The following is a 21,375-nucleotide window of genomic DNA, read 5'->3' on the forward strand; positions in this document are numbered from 1 at the left end:
CTCATCAAGGCAATAAACGTTAAAAAGGAAAATCAGAAATATAAGTACAATGTTGTGTCTGTGAGTGTACATAGTCATATATACAACTTCCTTCTTGCTGCCTTTTCCTACCTCCTCCCCCAAATTAGATTACATGAAATTGATATTGCTAATAAATACACATTCTGCTGTTGGAGAATGCCTCCAATTCCCTGGCCAATGTCTGGATACCAAGAAGTGAATAGAGTTTACAATCAGAATTGAGTTAGCAACCTTCCTCTGATGCTTACTAGCAGCATAGACCTAAGCAAGTCATTTAACCTCTAAGTCCCTAAGGCAAATCTCTAATTCATTGATGGGTTGGTGCCGGGAATTCCTCTGGCAGATGAAACCACAGATGTTCCCAGTATATCCAGGTAACCAGAATACTGGAGTTAGTAGAATCCGCAAAATCATCATTCATGAAAGTCACTGTCTGGCCAAATAGACTACTTAATATCACTATTTCAGATGTAAATTCAGTTGCAATCTAAGGCTCTGCATCCATGTTTTGGTATATATGCCCTACTAGACATGCAACAAACCACAAAGGTTTGAACACTTGCCCTTTTATTTTTAAAACTTGCCTTTTTTCTGAGTTCCTTTCAAAGTGGCTGCGCAAACCTTAGTAAAAATAGCAATCAGAAAGTACATTATTATTGGAAAAAAAATCCCCACTCTTTAGTAATCTATTAATGACTTAGTGGTTCTTATATGGAAAAAGTAACATAAGAATAGATTTCTTTAGTATAAAGAGCTCCGGGATAAGGAAACTCCCTCTACAAATGTAGGTTAATACTTTCCTGCAACTTTGACAATGAGAAATTACGTGACTTGTCCAGGGTCACAAAGTCAGTATATATGCAAGGTAAGACTTGAACACAAGTCTTCCTGGTTCCAGGGTTGCTCTCTACCCACTATTCTTCCTTTTAAAATTATGATTGCTGAGACAAAGTTAATGAAATGCTTAAAAACAAGCCAGCTAAACTGTAACTTTAAAATTTTCTGAACTAAAGATTTTTCAAGAATAGTAAATAATGCATAGTTGCTAAAATATCCAATTTTTTATTATTACTCTATTACCCAGTATCCTATTATTATACCAAGAATCTGAAGGATAGTGGGAACCCATTACTAAGGAAAACTCTGAGTTCCTTTCCTGTGGTCTAGATCAGTTTAAGAAAACCATAAACATGTACCCTTATCTTTTGGGGACATTTAAGGTCTCTTCTGCCTTGAAAAGGAATTGAATGACTTCTGGAAGACTTTTCCAGTCTAGTATAAATGGCTCCTCCACTTTTAGGTGAGTGTCAGGGAAGTAGACATCTTACAGAACTTGATAAGAAGACGATGTATAGAAAGGGACCTGAATGTGGACTTAAAGAATCTGGGTTCCAATCCTGCCTCTGACCCTTACTACTTGTGTGACCATTGGGTAAGTTGAACAGGTAAGTTTTCTTCACCTATAAAATGGGGTGGGGAGAGGGTGGACTAGGTGATCTCTAAGGTCACTTTCAGCTGGAAATCTCTCACCAAAGCTTACCTGTTCAAGACTAAGGTAACTCTTTCAAGAAAGGGGATATAATGCATAGATTTAGACCTTAGAATTCAACTGGTCCAATTCCCTTATTTTATGAAAGAGGAAAGCAGGACCTGGAAAGGTTGTGATTTATTCAAGGTCACACCCAAGATAGGAGCAGAACTGGAGACTTGAACCCAACACTCTTGACTTTAAAACTAATGATCTTTCCACTGCACCACAATACCTCCCACTTAAAAAAAAAGTTTACAGATTGCTTTTCCCAAAAAAACCTGTGATGGCAATATTGCCTTCAAGAATTTTATGCCCATTTTACAGATGAAGAAGTTCGGATGCTCAATAATTCAGTAACTTTCCTGAGAGCATGATGGAAGGCAACTCTGGCCAACCACACAACTGAAGAATTTAGTCATCTTTATTCAATTCCAAAAGCAGCCATAGAATCCCACTTTTTCTTACTATTGACAATGGGAAGAATCAAAGGGAAAAATAAGGTGTGTCTGGGGGTGAGGGTCAGTCTAGACCCTTTACAAGGGCTTTAAATTCAGTTCAGGATGAGGAGAGATGTTTTGTTCTTTTGGAAGGAGGGGGATGTGTGTTGTCCCATAATTTTCATATATTTGATAACTGCCTTCTTTCTAATACTGACTTACATGTGCACAGAGCTGATAACAGCGGAGGGAAAGCTGCAGAGAAATGAACAGCCTTCGGTGAACTCCTGTCATGGGAATTCACTCCTGAACATTTCCAGGCTCCGACACATGCTCACAGCTCAACCAGTTCACCAGAATTCTACTTCTGGTGGCAATGATCTCCATTCTTCCTCACTCCCTTGGAGAAGTTTCTCTTTCCGACGGTATTTGTTTGGCAGTTATCAAGATCGCGGTTTAAATCCTAGTTCGTTTGAAGAGATCAAAATATGAGCTGACTCGAGAACAACGGCTGTTACCTGCAAAAAGGGTTTTGTAGCCTAAGGCTAAAGGCAGAAGGCGGAGCAGGTCCGGGTTTGACATCCTGCTCCTTGTATTGAATAAATTCCCCACTTATAAAAATGCTTTTTTTTTATTTTAAGGTTTGGAGGAAGGGTGGCAAGATTGAAGAGTGAGGGGCTGGGAGGTGGTGCAAAAATGTAGGGGGGAAAGGGCCAGTGGGAAAAGAAAGGAGGAGAAAGGCGGGGCGGAAGAGAGGAGCTTGCCAGGTGAATGAGAAAGGAGAAGGATGGAGAGGAAAGGAGGAGGGACAGGAAGAAGAACGAGGTGGTGGGGGAGGGAAGCGGGTCTAGATGCAGGGGAGGGGGTAAGGGGGGGAGGGAGGAGCAGAAGGGAGGAGATCTCCAGCAGGTTCTACCTGTATTTTTTATCATCAACTTTGTACAAATGGGTACAACTCAGATTAAAATACTTTTCCAGTAGGTGAAGGAGGGGGAGAAAGGAAAGCCCTAGAGACACCGCAGAAAAATAGCTGACCCTAACCCCCCTACCCGCCCCAAAGGCATCTTCCGAGCGGTGCCTAATGCATAGCCCCATTGCTTTTCTCCAGAGCCTGTGATCCTACTGCCTAGGTTTGGAGTTTCGCACTCGCTTTGTGAATAGCTCTGTTAGCCAAGTCTTCTCAGCAGCTGGCTGGAGGGGAACAAATTGGGCGAGCTGCGCTGACCCACACGTTACAGGCCAACCAAGCCCAGCCTTTGACATGCCTGAAGAGTTAGATAGAGGTAACCACCACGCACTTGAAGGTTTCTGGCCTTTACTTTCAGTAACATGCTGGAGATGGGAGAATAGTGGGCATAGAGTCCTCAACCCATTAGATTTAGGGATTGCCGTTGTTTCTAGGTCTTAGTAACACCGAGGGCACCGGGAGGAAATTATTTTACCACACCAAGACGCAAACCTCAGATTTCATTAGGACAACTGAGTTCTTCCCAGGGGAAACTTAAGCTTCTTATCTAAGGAATGGAGATAGGCACCAGATCATACCACAACGGGCTTCCAAAGAGGAAAACTATCTGGTAAATTCCGCTAGGGAGCCACCGAAGTAAACACCGTATTTAGTTGGCTGGCAAATCCTGCCTGATAATGACCAAATATAGTGAACAGAACAGGTCAGCAAATAAATGCCGGGGTAGGCAGAGGGAAAAGGAAACAATTCCCTAGAAGAGGCTGGTTCCACCCCATTGGAGTCAAACTAGAGGTTCCCTCACCCTGTGGGGTGAACAGAGTCCCAGCTCCACAATTCTAGATTTCTAGGTTTCCGTGCCGACAGTCAGATAAAATTGTACTGAATTTCTGCTAAGTAGAAGCACAGATAATCAAAGGAGCACAACAAAAACCCTTACCTAAAAAAGGCAGAATGTTAGATAGCAGAAGATTATGTGATGCAGTGTATGTTGAACCTGGAGTCAGGGGAGAAATATGGAGGGCTGAATTCCATCATTGACATTTATTAGGTGACCATGGGAAAATTACTTAACCTCTTTGAGCCTCAGTTTCTTCATCTGTAAAGCAGGGTTGGGTGTTAATAATACTTGCAATTACCCTTAGTAAACCATAAATCATTCTTTCCTATCTCTTGCCTTTCCTTGGCTGTGAAGGGTTTCAGAGTAGTTCTGAATGGAATAATATTAAGAGAAAAAATGAGTATAGAAGAAAATTTTTAGTACCTGAATTGCCTTAAAGTAAAGTAGCCTGTTGGGACTGAGGAAAGGAGGTAGCAACTCCATCTTAAGAAGTTCTCTAAAATAGAGGAAGTGTCTCTCTTACCCTCTTCTGCCCTAGGTTTTATTTACACCAAGATTAGCTTTTTCCCTTTCCATCTTTGGTATTGTGTACTTAATTAGGAGCTTTCTTTTTTGTTCCTCCACTCACTGGTTTATCAGATTTCAAAACTGTGGAATCACAGACTCAGAAAATTTCAGAGTTGGAAGAGACCTCAGTACCCATCTAGCCTAACCTACACATGAAAGGAATACTCACCATAATTGTGGCCATCGACCCTGCTTGAAGACTTCCAAGAAGGGAAAACTCAGCATCTAAGGAAGCAAACCATTCTACTTTTGGATAGATCTAATTGTTAGGAAGACTTTCCAGATATCCAGCTTAAGTCTGCCTATTTGCAACTAGCCTAATCCCTCCTCATCACAACAGCCCTTTAAATACTTGAAGGCTGATCAAATTCCCCTTGAGTCTTCTCCACACTGAATATGTCCAGTTTCTTCATGTCACAGACTCAAGACCATTCACTGGTTCCACTCCTCTGGACTTCCTGAAGCTTATCGATGTCCTTCTTAAACTTTGGTGCCCAGAACTGAACATAATACTCAAGATGAGGTCTGATGGTGGTGGATTCTAGTGAGACCATTACCTCCTTACTCCTGGAGACTGTGCCTCCCTTAATGTATCCCAAGATTAGCTTTTTTTTTTTAGCTGCCACTTCACTGTGACTCCCATTGAGCTCGAAATTCACTAAAAGCCCTTTCTTTTTCAGAATAACTGCTGCCCAATGAAACCACACTGATCATTATGCTACAGAAAAGTAGTATACACTCTCATACTGCTCTTGCCTCATACTCACTCCTAACTAAACCATTGTGTTGACTATTTTAATTCAGCTAGCCTAGGTCTTAGCTTTTCCTGAGACCACCAGGTCCTGATCTTACACACAAGAAACAACATTTTGAAACTTAAATGATATCTGCCCAGGATCAGATAATTTTAGCCCAAGTACAGGACTGAGTAATAATTTCTCTTTTCAGTAAAGATTTTAGAAAATTCATTAAAAATAAGAAATGGGGAGAGAAAGATGTGAAAGGGGACACCTAAGGGGTTCAAAAGGGTTCATTTGGCACTAAGATTTGGGAAACTTTTCCAGAACATGTTCTGGGTACACACAAGCTAACTGAATATCAGTGCAGAAGAGGTGCTTTCCATGATATAGGAAATTGACTTTCTTTGTATTCACTGTGCTTAGCACAGTAATGCTTGCTGACTACAAATATTTAGGGGGAAAATTTAAGTCCCCAAAAGACAATGAGTGAATACAAATTGTAATGACTCATTTTCAAGACTCTGGAAATTTCATTTGGTTGATAATTAGGATAGAATTACCATTAAGCTCTATTATACCTAATGATCCTGAAAACCATTCTTCAAGAGGGGACATCCTGGAGATAACTGTACTTCTAGTGGTTCCATATCTATGAGATCAATTTTGTGCCTTAGTCAGCTATATTTAGAAACCACAATCAATCAGAAAGTCCCCAAAAGCAGGAAATATGTTACTGTTTTAATACAGGATCCCTATACCACTACTACATTGCTGGCACACTGAAGGAGAAAGTATGTTGCACAATAGAAAAACAACAGGAGGCGCTATGACTTTGTTGTAATATGATGTTTCCAAACCAAAAAGAAAACAAAGACAGGGTACATAACCTAGTAGCTGAAATAGTTTATGTTTTAGTTCCTAAAGATAGTGTTAGGAAATTTATTTGAATTGTTATTCAGGTTTTGTAGGCGAATAAGGACCGCTGTCTCTGCCTGCCTGTGTTCTTTCCTTCTTTTTTTCCTGCCTTTCTTCCTTTTAAACAAATAGTGTTTCAGGAGGTAGTGAGTTCCCTCTCACTAGAGGTCTTTAAGCTAAATAATCAGTTGCTGGATATTTTGTAGGATGTTTCTTTTTCACCTGTGCGTTTGACTAGATGATTCTATATTAACTATAAAGTTAATTTTCTTGGACAAGTCAAATCTAGGAAGTTTTGGAAAGTAAAGTAGGAACCAAAAAGGTCTGATGTTTGGCATTTTAGCTCAAAATTGGTTTTCTTTACAAATATTCCATTTCACAAACTTCCACCCCCAAATTTATTACTAGCTTTCAATGGAATAACTTTGAAAAATACTCAAATCATTAAAAAAGTTGATGGCCAAAGAGAACAACCAAGTCACTCAGAGTACCTGGAAAGAATAATAAAAGCTTTATTTAATATTGTGCCTGAAGTTGGCATCTCTATGTCTTTCAAGTGGAATTAAAATCCTGCTGCTGAAATGAAGTCACATAGAAGAATATTTATTTAACAAATTTGTTTGTTTCAAAGATTAATGTCTCTTTCCAGATTTTAATGAAGACTTGGACAAAGAGCAAAAATAATCATTATTATTAGGTATATGTATTTATATAATATACATATATATATATATATATATATATATATATATATAAAGTACTTGTTTAGAAAAGTCAAAACAAATCTCTTAAAACAAGATTAGCAAGATAAAAACCTATTAACACTCAAGGTTGTTTTGTTTATTCAGAATCATTTTTGCCAGAAACTCAAGGAATAGTAGAACAAAAAAAGAGAACCTCCTTAACTTTCATAACATCATAGATTTGGAGCCAAAATGGACCTAAAAGATCACCTAATCCAATTCCCTAAATTTTACAGCTGAGGAAACTGAGGGAGGTATAGAGAGCTTAGGTGACTTGCCTGAGATCACACAGGCAGAAAGTAGCAGAGCCGCTATTTGAACCCAGCTCTTCTGATTTCAGGGCAAGTGCTTTCCATTCTGAGTGAAGAGCTGGACTCCAAGTCAAAAAGCCTTGGGTTCTAATCCCATTTCAGACACTTTATTGCAGTAAGACCCCAGGGCAAACCACTTAATTTATATCTGGGATGTTACGGGAAGACCCCTAAGGTTCCTTCTAGCTCTAAATCTCTGAATCAATGACACAACTAGTCCAAGCTCAAGCGGGAGGGCACGTGCACGCGCAGGCGCGCGCACACACACGCTCTTCTGTTATCATCCATGGAGTTGACACCACTTTAGACCCAGACCCAAGCCAAAAGAAAAAACAAAATGGTTTTCCCTATTGCATAAGTTCTGTCAGCACCATTACTTTATGATGGCCAAGAGATTTTGTTTTATGGAAGTTTTCTCACCTCTAATCTGTAGTAGTCTTAGTAGACAGTAAGGCAAGAGACTGGAATTGAGTCTTACCAATTATAGTTTAAATAAGTTATAGGTGAAAATGAAGTTGTGGTGGAGGTGGGGGGCAGTTGGGAGAACAGAGCTTTTTCCACTTCAGAGATGGACTCTGAGAGGATCCTTCTCTTTCAAATGAGTCAGATGATTTAGAGAATTTCAGTCACCCACCCCCTCCAGTCCCCAACCTTACCCTGACCTTTCTCTATTAAGAAAGTCTGTATAGCATGCCTCCAGCCCCTTTCCAATGGGCAGAGAAAAAGGAGACAGAGAGGTGAGGAAGCAAAAATAGCTGCTTCCTACTGCTTGCCTTAGCACACAGACATCTGCCCTCATTTCTTTTTCCTCTTTATGATTGCTTCAGATGACAAGGGGAGTGGACAACTCAGCCAAAGGAAAAATGTCATAAAGATATAAAATTATTACAATGACTCACCTGCTGTAGCCGCAGGTACGGGTTATATTTCAGTGCATCCCGGTCTGCTGCTAGCCTGGGTGTTCTGGGGTTGGCTTTAACGTCATTTTGGGGTGACTCAGATGACTGGATTTCCAGTGACAGAGCAAAAACTATCATTATTTTTGTAATGAGGCGGAAGCTGGGGCGAAAAAAAGAAAGTCCTGGGTTTGGAGCACGTCAGCATCCTAGACCCTTCTCACTATAGAAAATCCCAGGTTTGAACTCGGGGAAGTTGAACAAGGAAAAGGGTTGACTAAGGAAAAGGGGCTTGAGAGAAGGCGATGTAGAATTGAGGGAAAGAGTGGGAATAGTGGGCGTAAAAAAGGCTCTAAGCTGGCATTACTAGGCTCTGTGATGGCAGCCGTTCCCAAGCAGCCATCTGGAAAACAGTAGGGTGCCCAAGTAAGGGGAACCTCGATTGCAGTTTAGTGAACACAGTCTTCTAATCTCCAGGCTTTGACGCCGGCTGTCCTTTGACTTTCAATTCAAACAGAGCCTTCCCCGCCACTAGCGCCTCAGCCCCAGTATTCATTTAGGAAGATCTGCTATCCTGAGGCCAGCCCCACTTTTTTCTTTCCAAAGGGGAGTATTTCCCTTTTTGTTTTCTTCCCACTTCCCTCTTTCCTCTCCCTCCAAGCTTAAACCAATTACGTTGCTTTGCAAATAAAGTGACGCCTTAGTTTGGGGGAGGGGGCGGTACGAGAAGGAAAGAAGGGAGTTAGGGTGACCGAGAGGGAGACGGGGTGGGGGAAATTGCGAGTGGCTGGTGCCCGTTTGTTTGCAGGTGCATCTTTGGCTTTGTAGGTGCAAGCGTCTTTGTGCAGCGGACAAATGGGGAGAGGAGAAGGAGGTGGGCACTCGGGCGACGTAAGATCCACATCAGCTCAACTCCACTCGCATCCCAGCCGGCACTTCCTCACTTTCTCAAGTGTCTCTCACCCACGCCGCTCTACGCCCGCCTTTCCCTCTCCCCAACCCTCCCCCCACCAGCTGCAATAAAGCATACACCGGGAATTGGCTTCCTCCTAGGTGGGGTGCTGGTTTGGTTGGTGACTGGGGCTTTTTGTGTGTTATTATTGTTGCTGGTTGTTTCTCCCCCTTCTCCCTTCCTTGCTGCCCGCCGCTTTGCAAAGGGCTGGATGATTACACCGGGCAGGTTGGCTCCATGATGTTAGGTACGGTGAAAATGGAAGGGCACGAAACTAGCGACTGGAACAGCTACTACGCGGAATCTCAGGAGGTGAGTGAAGCTGGGAGATGTGAGGTTCCTGCTCATAAAGGGGAGGAAAAGAGGACGGGGGCGCAGGGAATCGGGGGAGGACAAACTAATTCGCGGGACTGTAGAGCTTTTAGATACTGCGACAACTGCCAACCATGCCTAGTCCTGAACGAACGAAAACAAACCATAATCTAAGGACTGAGATTTGGGGTCGGAGGGATCAGGAGTCGGAGAGATGTCGCCAGGTTCAGAAAAAGGGTTTAGACCTTTTGAGGAGCAAGAACTCGGGGTTTTGTAGGTTTTCTCCTTTGGGGAAGCACTTGCTTCCACGAAGCGGAAAACTGGAGCACAAACCCTGCCACAGTGTAGGCAGGAAGGGACATGGGCAAGTTGAAATGAAGCCCTTGGAGAAACCAGAGCTTCGTTGTAAGGCTGATGCTTCCATTCCCCTCCACGCCTACCCCCATCCCGTTTTCTTTTCCAAATATCTCTCTGACAGGAGTAGCTGAGTAACTAATGGACTCAAAAGAATCAGTCGTTCATTCAAAAACAAAACAAAAACTTCGTCTTTTAGAAAGATCTTTGAGGAAAAGGCGAACGCTCCTAGGTAGAACCACTGGGTGGCGATGGTGAGAGATGAATCGGCCCATTGCAGACAGAGAGAACCTGTTTCTCTTCATTGTGGGTCTCTCCCCCCTCGTCCCCCCTCCCCTTTGCGTGACTTTGGGTGACTTTTTGACTTTTATTTTACAATGAGCACAAAAGAATATTGAGAAAGAGTAGATAGGCCTACCACCTACTAAAACTCATTTTCTCTTGAAATTACCCTGTGATTACTCAGAAGATTTATTATACTGGCACTTCCTGGACACATCCATTCAACCTGCGTTTGCTGAGAATTGTGTGTCCCTGTGTAAAAAGTAATAAGAATATCTAAATGCCGTAGACAGCTTAGTACAGCAACAGGAACTATTTTCATAGATAATAGTTGAGTTCATTTAACAAATATATCTTTATCTGTATACAACGTTCACATGTGCATAGTGAATATTTAAACATGAGTGAACTCTAGGCTCATGTAACCTTTTTAATACTCTTTAATTCCCTTTTATTTTCTAGAGTAGGAAGAAGATAAAACATGATTTTATGACATTTGCTTATAAGAATCCAATACTCTCTTAAGTAAAAGTTAGCAATTCCCTGATTAATCTTTTGAAAAATTATATGATTGTTATTCAGGACACAGGTTCAGAATGCTACTGTGGAATGCTTTAATTTTAGGATAATTTTTAAAAGAATGCAAACTTTTTCAGCTGTTTAGTTCTGTCTCAGTCATACTGAAATTCCTGTTTTTGGTCAAAGAGCTCCTATACAGGTTTAAGCTGTGAATGTAAATCAATGAAGTGATGCATGTCTTAAGTGGAGCTTTTTATGAATAGAATTAACATTTGAGAAATTTTAAGTGGCTGAAATTGTTCATTTCCCAGCTTCTCTGATACATTATCAAGTTTGTAGCTAACTGATAAAGCTCTCTGCTTTGAGGTCATGCTTTACAAAGATCAAAGTGTCCATTTTAGTATGTCAATAAATATTACAACTGAGATGTACTGTATTACCATATATTGGAATATGTTGAGGGTATTAGAGAAAGAGGGGAAATTATTACAAATATCTGAACACTTTCAAAGGTGTATTATATATTTACAGTAAACCTAAATGTATACGTTGGGATCTCCTCTATCCCCCTTTCAAATTTACTTCAAATGTTAGTTTGCACACACCTAACTTAAATTTGATGGTGATTTTACAAAACTATGTGGAAATTTTAAAAAACACACAAAACTATTATTCATTTAAGATTTCAAAAGGCCAATTATTCTCTACATTAGGAAAATGAATCACTCTTTCCTTTATATGAATTAGGTAATTTCTGCTAAGAAATAGTATAGAAATACTGTACAGAGAGACAGAGGAAACTGAAGGAGACGGTGTTGGTTAAAAAGCCTGTTGCAACTCTAGCCTCAGGCCTTGTAAATTACATTTGTTTAGTAACAAAAGGAGTTTTCACTCTCTTTGGTCTTTTTTTCTTGAATGGAGATCTTTCTGAAAGTTGGTTTAATAAATATGATATGAAGAAATATATTCTTTTTATGGGCAACAAATAATGGATAAGAAAGGTCTTTGGTTACCAGAGGCTTTTTGGGGAGGTGAAAGGGGGACATTGTCTAAAAGAAATCAGATTTAGGATAACAGAATAGAGGAAGATACAAGGGTAGTTGGAAAGAGAGCTTTGCCTAACTTCTTGCATTAATAAAGTTCATACCCCTCTTTCTGGGCCATGTTTTATGTTAGTACTTCCTCTATGCTTGTGGAAATTGAATTTGTTTTTCCTTTTTTTTTTCTCCTTCTTCCTCTGGGCCCCCATTCTTTGCTCAGTGTAGGGCAGTCTATAGATTATTTATATGGTATTGAGTGGTCCTTTGGATTAGAGGGCAATGCAGGTGGCCTTAGGTCAACCCATTACCTACCTATCACTCATCCCCCTCTACACTAACCCACTCCTCTTTTTCTTCTCTCCTTGCTGCAGGCCTATTCCTCAGTGCCGGTCAGCAACATGAATTCGGGCCTAGGCTCAATGAACACCATGAATACCTACATGACCATGAACACCATGACCACCAGCGGCAACATGACGCCAGCTTCTTTCAACATGTCCTATGCCAACCCAGGCCTAGGGGCTGGACTAAGCCCGGGTGCCGTGGCTGGAATGCCGGGAGGTTCAGCCAGTGCCATGAACAGCATGACTGCAGCAGGGGTGACCGCCATGGGAGCAGCCCTGAGTCCTGGGGGCATGAATGCCATGGGAGCTCAACAGGCTGCGTCCATGAATGGACTGGGTCCCTACACTGGGTCTATGAACCCCTGCATGAGCCCCATGGCATACGCCCCTTCCAACCTGAGCCGCAGCAGAGGGGACGCCAAAACCTTCAAGCGCAGCTACCCACATGCCAAGCCGCCCTACTCCTATATTTCGCTCATCACCATGGCTATCCAACAAGCTCCCAGCAAGATGCTGACCCTGAGTGAAATCTACCAGTGGATTATGGACTTATTTCCTTACTACAGGCAGAATCAACAGCGCTGGCAGAATTCCATTCGCCATTCGCTCTCGTTCAATGACTGCTTTGTCAAGGTGGCTCGCTCTCCCGACAAGCCTGGCAAGGGCTCTTATTGGACCCTGCACCCGGACTCTGGCAACATGTTCGAGAACGGCTGCTACCTGCGCCGTCAGAAGCGCTTCAAGTGCGAGAAGCAAGCTGGGGCGGGAGGCGGCGGCGGCGGGGGCGGAGGCGTAGGTGTAGGCAAAGGAGGTCCAGAAAGCAGGAAGGAGCCCCCCGGAGGCTCCAGCACGAGCTCCAACTCCCCGTTACATCGCGGGGTGCACAGCAAATCCTCCCAGCTGGAGGGCGCCCAGGCGTCGGGTCCTGCGGCCAGCCCCCAGCCTCTGGACCACAGTGGGGCAGGGGCGACAGGGGGCGCCCAGGAGCTAAAGACTGCGGCCTCCTCCTCGGCCCCGCCAATCACCTCCGGGCCCGTGGTGCTAGCCTCGGTGCCCCCCTCCCACCCAGCACACGTCTTGACACCCCACGAGTCCCAGTTGCACCTGAAAGGGGACCCCCACTATTCCTTCAACCATCCCTTCTCCATCAACAACCTTATGTCCTCCTCCGAGCAGCAGCACAAGCTGGACTTCAAGGCCTATGAGCAGGCTCTGCAGTACTCACCCTATGGCGCGGGGCTGCCAGGGAGCCTGCCCCTGAGCAGTGCCTCCATGGCCGGGAGGAGCACAATTGAGCCTTCAGCTCTGGAGCCTTCTTACTATCAAGGTGTGTATTCCAGACCGGTCCTAAATACTTCTTAGCTCCTGTGACTGGTGCTTTTTTGGGATGGCCATTCTGGGAACAGGAGAAATTAAAAAAAAATACAAACCATCCATGAGACCCCAATAAACTTTTTATTTTACGTTTTTGCACAATCTCTTCCCCCTCCAGTGCAAAGGACTGTTACTTTATTATTGTATTCAAAACGAGTTGTGTATGTTACTATAAAGCAATCCAAATAACCAAACACAAACTAAAATTCTTCCTGCAAAGTTTAGTGATCCACAATTGTATATAAAAAGATATTTCCTCTTGTTCTTCCTTCCCTCCCTCTAGTCCTCTCTCTTTCCCTATGTATTTAAAGAAAAGAAAGAGGTGGTCAAACTTGTAAAATATTTGTGTGTGTTTCTTTTTTCACTCTCTTTACGGTCCAACTTCCCAAAAGTTTACAGGTATGTGGCAATGCTCTTAATGTTAAGAATCCAGATAAATAAACAAGTAGATTTGGGGGCTTTTTAAAAATTATTGAAGGATAGCACTGTTCTCAGTGTAGTAAAACACAAACAGAATCCAAGAGTCAGAGGTACTTTTTTTTAAAAAAATCATCTTTCTGATACCCTCAGATAACTGTTGACTTAAAAGGATATATGTATATTACATGTAATTTCTCAATACAGATGTATACCAACACGTATATCCCCTCTGCTTGCCTAGGTATGTGTGGTCCTACATATACCTAGGCAATATACATATTACATCTTCAAAAGTTGCCAGACCAAGTGATGTTACAAGGACCACTGCTCATTTGGTACGCCAATTCCTTTCCTTCTCACTACCACATAGACCTGAGAAAAATTGCTAAAAAAAAAAAAAAAAAAAATTGCCCACATGTAGCTCTCTACTCTTTGATTTCTAGACTATCAATCACTCAGTGAGCATCAACTATGTGTTGGCACAGTGGGAATACAAAGACAAAAATAAAAGAGATGTGGTCAATTTACTCTGGGGTCACTTAACATATAAAAAATAAACCTGTGTATTATGCCATTATAGAAATGTTATTTTTCCGGGAAAAAAAATGAGTTATTACAACATTAGGAGAGAGATAAGGTATAAGATGCCTCATTTTGAAATCTGGTTCAAGATCCCAAAATTATTTTTATTGTGCCACTTATTGCCATTGTTCGCTTGTTTCATCCAGTGTTAATGCACCTTCCACAGTTTGATGTGGTGTTAGCATAGCCAGATGGATTTTTATTATTATTCCTATTTGCTTTCTCAGTGTTCTTAATTTATTGCATGGTTTATATTTCTTTCTTTTACAGATGACATTGCTTTAAATGATGGTTAAAATAACAAATTAAAAGGTTAATTTTTATAAATGTGATTGTAATGGGAAATATTTTCATTTAATTAGCAAAGAAAATAATTGAGATTTAAAGCTGTGGAGTATGTTTTTGATCACTTGCAGTTAAGGACTTTAAATAAAACAAATGTTAACAAATAAGGATTTCTGCTTTCTTACTATTGCATGCTGGAAAAATATAAGACAAATATTCTCAAAACAAGTAATTAAGTATAAGAGGAGAAGAAAAATTATCAACAATGAAAACTGGTTTATTTATTAAATAAGAATGTCTCTAACATAAGTAAACTCAATTTTCCCAAAGAAAAATGGCAGAACTGGCATACACAGGCCGATACATAGACTTAGTAGAGGAATTCTAGGAATCAAGATTATAACGATTATTTTATTCTGATTAGTGTTGACTTCCATTTTAAGAAATGGAGGTATGCCACGAGGTATGCTTTATACAGCAAAAGATAACATCGTATATTTAAATCATTTTTCCCCTGATCGGAACTCACCCTGATTTTTCTTCTTTATTTGAGATGTATGCAAACATAATGAAGTCCAACTGGACATAGTTACAATGACAAAATTAGCAGATCTAGTTAATACTGTTCTTATTTTAAAACAAACCTTAAACAGAGAATAGTCCCAGCTGCAGCGGACTCCAAGTAGAGGACACAGAAATAAGGACGTTCGTTTCCGTGCCTGATTAGTTATATGTCTTGGTTTTCTAAGGTATTTGTGATTCTGCATATTGTAGTGATTTTAATGTCGTCCTTTCTAAAATCATAGTCGTCAGGACTCCAGACTGGTGATTTCTATTGAACTCTAAGAAGCTTTAAAGCAATTTCACTGCAATGGTTATCCATGATCACAAAATCATTCATCTCCTTTGATAGCAGGCTCGCTTTCCAGTCCACCTATTTCTTTGTCAGTCTTGTGCAGATTGACATCAACAATAACAAGGCCAGCCCAAGAAAAAGCCGATCTCAGGCGAGGAGGCTGTGTTTGTGAACTCGATCATTTAAAAAGGTTTGAACTTGAACAACTCTTACTTTGATCATTCGCACTCCACACGGGAGAGCAAGATAAGAAGAACTGTGTAGTTCTCTTAATTATAGCATAATTGATTTTCCAGGTGAAAGAAGGGAAGATCACTTCCCCATTTAAATATCTAGAGCTCCCAATCACCTTTCTTCAAACCATTGTTCATCAGAGGGGTCGAAAAAAAGACTACTGAGTAACTTAACAACTTCTACATGATAATTAAGGTGTAGAAGGAATGCTTAAAGACCTAGACAAAGGGGTGGGGAGAAACCTGTAAATCCCAACAATTCTTCACATTTGTAGTCTTGAAATTCTAATTCCAAGTATGATACAAACGCGTGGCAAGGAAGTCAGCGGCGTTAGAGGCTCTTACAAGGCCACACTTTGCAGCTGGTCTCAATATTTTTTTAAGTGCAAATTCTTTTCTTTTCTTGAGTCTCCCCTCCCCAACAAATCATTAAATCAATTTCTTGTTCCGTTCCACAGCAACTAAATCTGTCTTCTACAATTCTTGTTATTCTATTTAGTAAGCGCTTTAATTTGAAGGTGGAGAGGATCCCTCCAGTCTGCTGCTGGTGGTGTGCGGCGGAGGCAGTAGATTTTAGCGATAGAATTTGGGCGTTGTGTTCACTTCTCTAGGACTCTGGGGTTTGGACAAGGAAGGTTGCTCAGTGAGAAGTTGGGTGGAAAGCCCTCTCTTCCCTCTGAAAGGTTATGAAGAGCCAAAATGGTAAAACTTTAATAAGAAAGTGGAAGCCGCAAAACATTTACCCAGTCAGATCATCTGCGTGAGGGCAAGAGAGCTTCAGCTGACTACCTCAGAGCTCTTTAAAGCGATTTCAACATTTTTTGCACTTTTTCTGGCTCTAGGGACAACTGTGCAGTGGGGAAATTGTTGGGGGCGGCAGGGCAGGGAGTGGCTGGGACGAAATTGTCTGCACCTCCGAGGAAGAAGTGCAGTTACTCATTGTTCGCCGCCCCACCCCCATCGAATAACGCTTTTGTTTGGCCCGAGACCTAAAAGTCAACAACAAAAAAAGAGGAAAGTCGCCTATTTACTGCTCCTGTAAGCACAACTGTGCCTATTTGCTGCGGAGGCTCTGGCTGTTAATCCTCTCCTTGGAAGCCTGCAACAACAGAAAAAAAAAAAACCATCCCTGGTCTTCTGCGTTTCGGAACTTGGTGCGAAGCACCAAGCTCTAGCTGGAGCAGTTGTGATCAGGGAAGCAGGGAGAACGTTTGTGGATTTGATGGGTTGCTTTCAAAGAATGTTGCTTTCCTGACACCGTGTTTTCTGGTGCGAAAACATCTACTTTCTGCTACCCGGGACTTACTAGAACTTGAAGTTCCAGGATAAGATCCAGAGTCCTTTCAATGGAAGTGGTGAAGCCTCAGCTTCGTTCCTGTACACAGTTTTCTGGGTTTTAGCGATTTCTTTTTGGTACTTCTGCACATACACCCCTCCCTTTTGGTGGGGAAGAGAAGGGAAGCATACTTCCCATGTAACAAAAACGTAAAAAGAATTTAACTGAACCATAAGGACGTTAAGATTATAAGGAAGAAGGAATTCGTATCATTAGGGAAATTTTCCAAATTTTCACCAAGCACCAGTAGTGATGCGGTGGAGACATGGGCACTTTTTCACCTGTGTATTCCTAGCACCTAGCACATAATAGCCGCTTAATAAATGTTTGTTAAATTGAACTGAAAGAAAACTGGACACCGGAGAGTGGGAGGAGATAAGAAGCGGTCAATTCTAGCAGTCAAACACTGAGGAACTAACTCAGTAATGCTCTTAGACGTTTGATAGTTCAGTTACAACATAATATTTACTACAAGATTGTAAACCAAATAGAAATCTTACTGTGTTATTCATTGCCCGTGGTTCCTTGCTTTACTCTATAGGAGAATGAACTTGTCATGATTATCAAAAGAAACTAAGAAATATAAAGCAAAACCCCCAGAAAAAAACCCCACAATTTTCAGTTTCAATTTTTTTTTCTAATTGATACATGCTCAAGACAGATTTTCTTGAGAAGAAAATTAGATATTACATGATTTTAAAAACCATATGGCCCCATATTATTTTCTGTTTGAACCAAGTACAAGAACAATTTCTGAAGAGATCATATTTTTAGAAAATCATACTTCAGCATTTTGTAAATTGACCTCCATCTCTGTGTAAATTAAAATAAAACTTTAAGTGATCATTACAAACCCCTTTAAATGCACCCTGAAGCAAGTGAACTATACTCAAATTTAACCAACCTTTTCTAAAAATCAATCAGTCTTCTTTTGGTTTAGCGATAATACTGTAGACTAAGACGGTATTGCAGTGGTAATGTACATAGCAGCTACATAGCATTTTCATTTGTGATAAACCAGAACGTCAAGAGAAGGAAAAAATGCGTAGAAATTATGTAATTAACATTTAATAAAATTGTATTTGCATTACATGCACTCAATTTTAATTGAAAACTATTTTAATATTAATTTATGCTGAATAATACATATTTTTCACTAAAAAGAACGAAGGGGTAAAGGCATTGCAATATACTGAGTTACAAAGAAGCTGGTTTGCATATATCTCTATGTGGTTAGGGCTTGCCTAGAAATTGATATTTATATTACTCGGAAAAGCCAATACTACCTGACTCAATATTGGAAATTGTGCAATATTTTAAAATTCAATTTTCCCTTAATGAGAGGAATTCAGAGTATATGCAAGACAATTATGCAAGTAAAATGTAAGAAAAATCATGCAGAATTGAAAGCTGCTTTATCACATACCAGGTTTAAAAATAATTCCCATTAAAAATATGAGATTAAAAACGGCTCCCTGGGTATTTTTATATTTTATTTCCAATTGATTGTAGAAAGCATTTAACATTATACCAACATTTAACAATAGATTAGTGGAGGTCGTCTTGCGTTTCGCTCCAAATAAATGCCCTTCGAGGCTAAAGCAGTTCTGTTTGTATTTCTCCTCTTAGTCTCCAACAGAGACTCACTGGGATTTTAGATCTCTGAACTTTGGACAGCTCAACTGCCTCCTTCACCTTTGTTTCCAGCTACCACCCGAGCAAACAATTTTGGGCCCCCCAAAAAGTCCATGTGGCTTCATCTTAAGACATCAAATGTATTTATTTCTTCTACTAAAAAGATCTTTCTTTTAAACCGGGCAAAAGGAGGAGGAGGATGTCTCTTAAAACACTTGCTGCCTCAATTTCATATTTTAAGGTACTGGCTATTGTCTGTGAGAAAAGAAGCTCTGAGTTTACATTGAAAGTGTGTAGCTTTTAATAAATGAGAAAATACACCCTCACCCCAGCCCCTTCAATCAAGTGAATTTCTCCTCTGCCCCTCCCATTTACTTCTCCAAAATAGTTTTGAGGCCCTTTGTGTAGTGTTTTCTGCTGTGGAATCTGGAAAATGGATCGTTCTGGAGTGGAAGAGGCATTCCAAACCTGGAAAATACAGATGGAATACTGGTTATGTCACCAAGATCAAACTCAGAAGTCAAATTAATGGATTCGATGGCTAGAGTTTTAAGCATATTTAGCTACTGTGCAGGTTAAGTTTACTTATGATTAATTGGGTTGTTGCCTAATTCATCTTTCCCCTTCCTTCACCCCTTCCCATTTAAAAATATTTGTGGAAAGTTTCGAATTTCTGAAATTAGGAAATATTATATGGAAAACCCTTTAAAATACCTTGCTTGGAAACGGACTGCACATGCAAGTCTAAATCTCACCAGTGTTGGTTGGGCTTTCCCCCCTTGGGTTTTTAGCTACATATCTGCTTGCAAGATCATGTTCTGGATCAGCTATTTCACAGCAAGGAGAGGATGTATAATTAGTTATCTTAAAATACAAACGCTTTAATAAGAAAAGTGTACAGGACTTTTTTTTTTTTAAAGAAACCATCGTACATATCACACGTAGCCCAAATGGGAGTCTATCCGTTTGAGTCTATTGACACTGGAGATTTGCCGCTCTTCAAGGTGATTCAGGTTGCTGGGGATGGCTTTAGAAAGTTCCCACTGCTCTTTCCTGCATGCGTACACGCCCAGCGCTTGTGAGCCTGCGTATTTCATTACTACAGCCTGAGCGGAAAAAAAAAATGGTACAGCCCAGTAACAACAGATCAACCCATGCGGCTCAGACCCAGCCCCGGAACACCAGTTCTCTCAGCTTCCCCCTGCCGGTATATTCCCCTTGGAGGCCTCCGATTTACTAGCTAAAATTGAAATGAACCGTGCTGCATTTCAAATACTTCTTCCTGATTTTTTCCTTTCACCCTGGAATCAAACCTTACCATGCCTGACAAAAATCAACTGATAGGGTCTTTAAAAGTAGGTGGGAGGGAGAGTGAGTCAGTTCTATGGGTGTCCTTCAGAGGAAACCCTAACCTCAACAGCAGCATCTCTGGTAGGCCTTTTGGTTGAAGAGCCTAGAAATTAAGGGCTGGGGAATGGAAAGGGGTAGGATAATTTCATGTTGGGGGAGCAGAAGGTAAATATGAACATATTCAACAAACTTTCCAGATAAGATGACCTGATGTTAAGGAGCAGTCCTCAATTTACTTCTGTGCCATACATTCCAGGAAGCTGTCAATAAATTGATATCAACGAGGATAATAATCTCATTGTTAAATGTCTAACTTTTTAATGAGCTCCAGTCTGGGCTATAATCTCCGACCTCTGTTGTATCCTTGAATTTCAAATGAATAATTATGACTTTTCATTTTATATTCCAGGGAAGTTCAAAAGCAAGGTGTATTTTCATGTTACAGAGATATTTAACTATACCTTAATGTGGTACTACATGCTCTTATTATGTCTGAATTGTTATGTCTTGGATGCATAATTCTCAATTCCTGCAGCAATTTTGTTGTTTCTGAAATAAACAATTTATTTGATTAAATATACCTTTCCCTTAATTTTTGAATGACTACTTCCTTCTTTGCATGCACTATTATGGGCACCTCATCTGTCTATAATTAGGCTAGCCATTTGAGATATTCCGAGGACTTTAATGGCTAAATTTAAAAAAAAAGTGAATGTTCCATTCTAATAGAGTTCCAAGAAGTTACCCTGAGTCCCCCCCCCCCCAAAATAGTACTGGATCTGTAAATTTGAATTTCTCTTCTGAAGTCCCAACATATTTTAAGCACCAATCATTAAACGGAAGCCTCAGTATACACCAAGAGATAAACGTCCTGTAACCACAGTGAAAGAAGTCTTTGTTACTCCAGGTTGCTCTATCAGGGTTCCTCAGTATCATCTTTAAAGCTGAGATCAGCTTCTACTGGACACTTCGGAACCCTTAAGGCGTTTGCGGCACGGGCCAGTATCCTCATCCTCCCTCCCCTGGGCAACTTCTTGCTGGCCACCACCATCCTCTCTGTTTCCATGCGTAGCCCCCCCCCTTCTCCTTTGCCGTCCAATTGTTCTCCCACCCTCCCAATTAATGCGGGACATATGTTATCCACAGGCATCAGCGCGGTTGGAGAGGCTCAGCCAGCCCGACTTGTTGCTCAATTGCATCGCCTCATCAAAAGCTGCCGGGCTTTCTTCAGCCTTATGGGCCGCGATGTGAACAACAATACCCTGTCCCTCTCACTTCAAAAGCGGCGATCAGGGGAAAGGCTACCCCAGAGAATTTTTTTTTTCTCCTTAGCTTTTCATTCCCGGTTTACACTCCCCCCTCTCTCAACTCCTTGTCCTAGAGGGAAAAAAAAAGGAAAAAAAAAGTAGCAGCCACTACTGGGCTCGGGCAAGCCTAATAATGCCCTTTGATGGGGATTGAATTCATTATCTCCAATAACACAATTGTGCTTGGCCAACGAAAAGAGCAAAGTAATACTCCCTAGCTCCGGCCTG

At 41.0% G+C, this 21,375-nt stretch overlaps 1 protein-coding gene across 1 annotated transcript; it reads left to right on the forward strand.

Moving 5' to 3' along the window:
- The first annotated feature begins 8,787 nt into the window (after positions 1–8,787).
- On the forward strand, positions 8,788–13,467 carry FOXA1 (forkhead box A1). The gene is made up of 2 exons (XM_036753087.1): positions 8,788–9,230; positions 11,797–13,467. The coding sequence occupies exons 1-2, from the start codon at positions 9,156–9,158 to the stop codon at positions 13,129–13,131; spliced, it is 1,410 nt and encodes a 469-aa protein (XP_036608982.1). The 5' UTR covers positions 8,788–9,155; the 3' UTR covers positions 13,132–13,467.
- Positions 13,468–21,375: the final 7,908 nt, after the last annotated feature.

The sequence above is a fragment of the Trichosurus vulpecula genome, chromosome 3 (assembly GCF_011100635.1).
Source record: "Trichosurus vulpecula isolate mTriVul1 chromosome 3, mTriVul1.pri, whole genome shotgun sequence".
Classification (NCBI taxonomy): Eukaryota; Metazoa; Chordata; class Mammalia; order Diprotodontia; family Phalangeridae; genus Trichosurus; species Trichosurus vulpecula.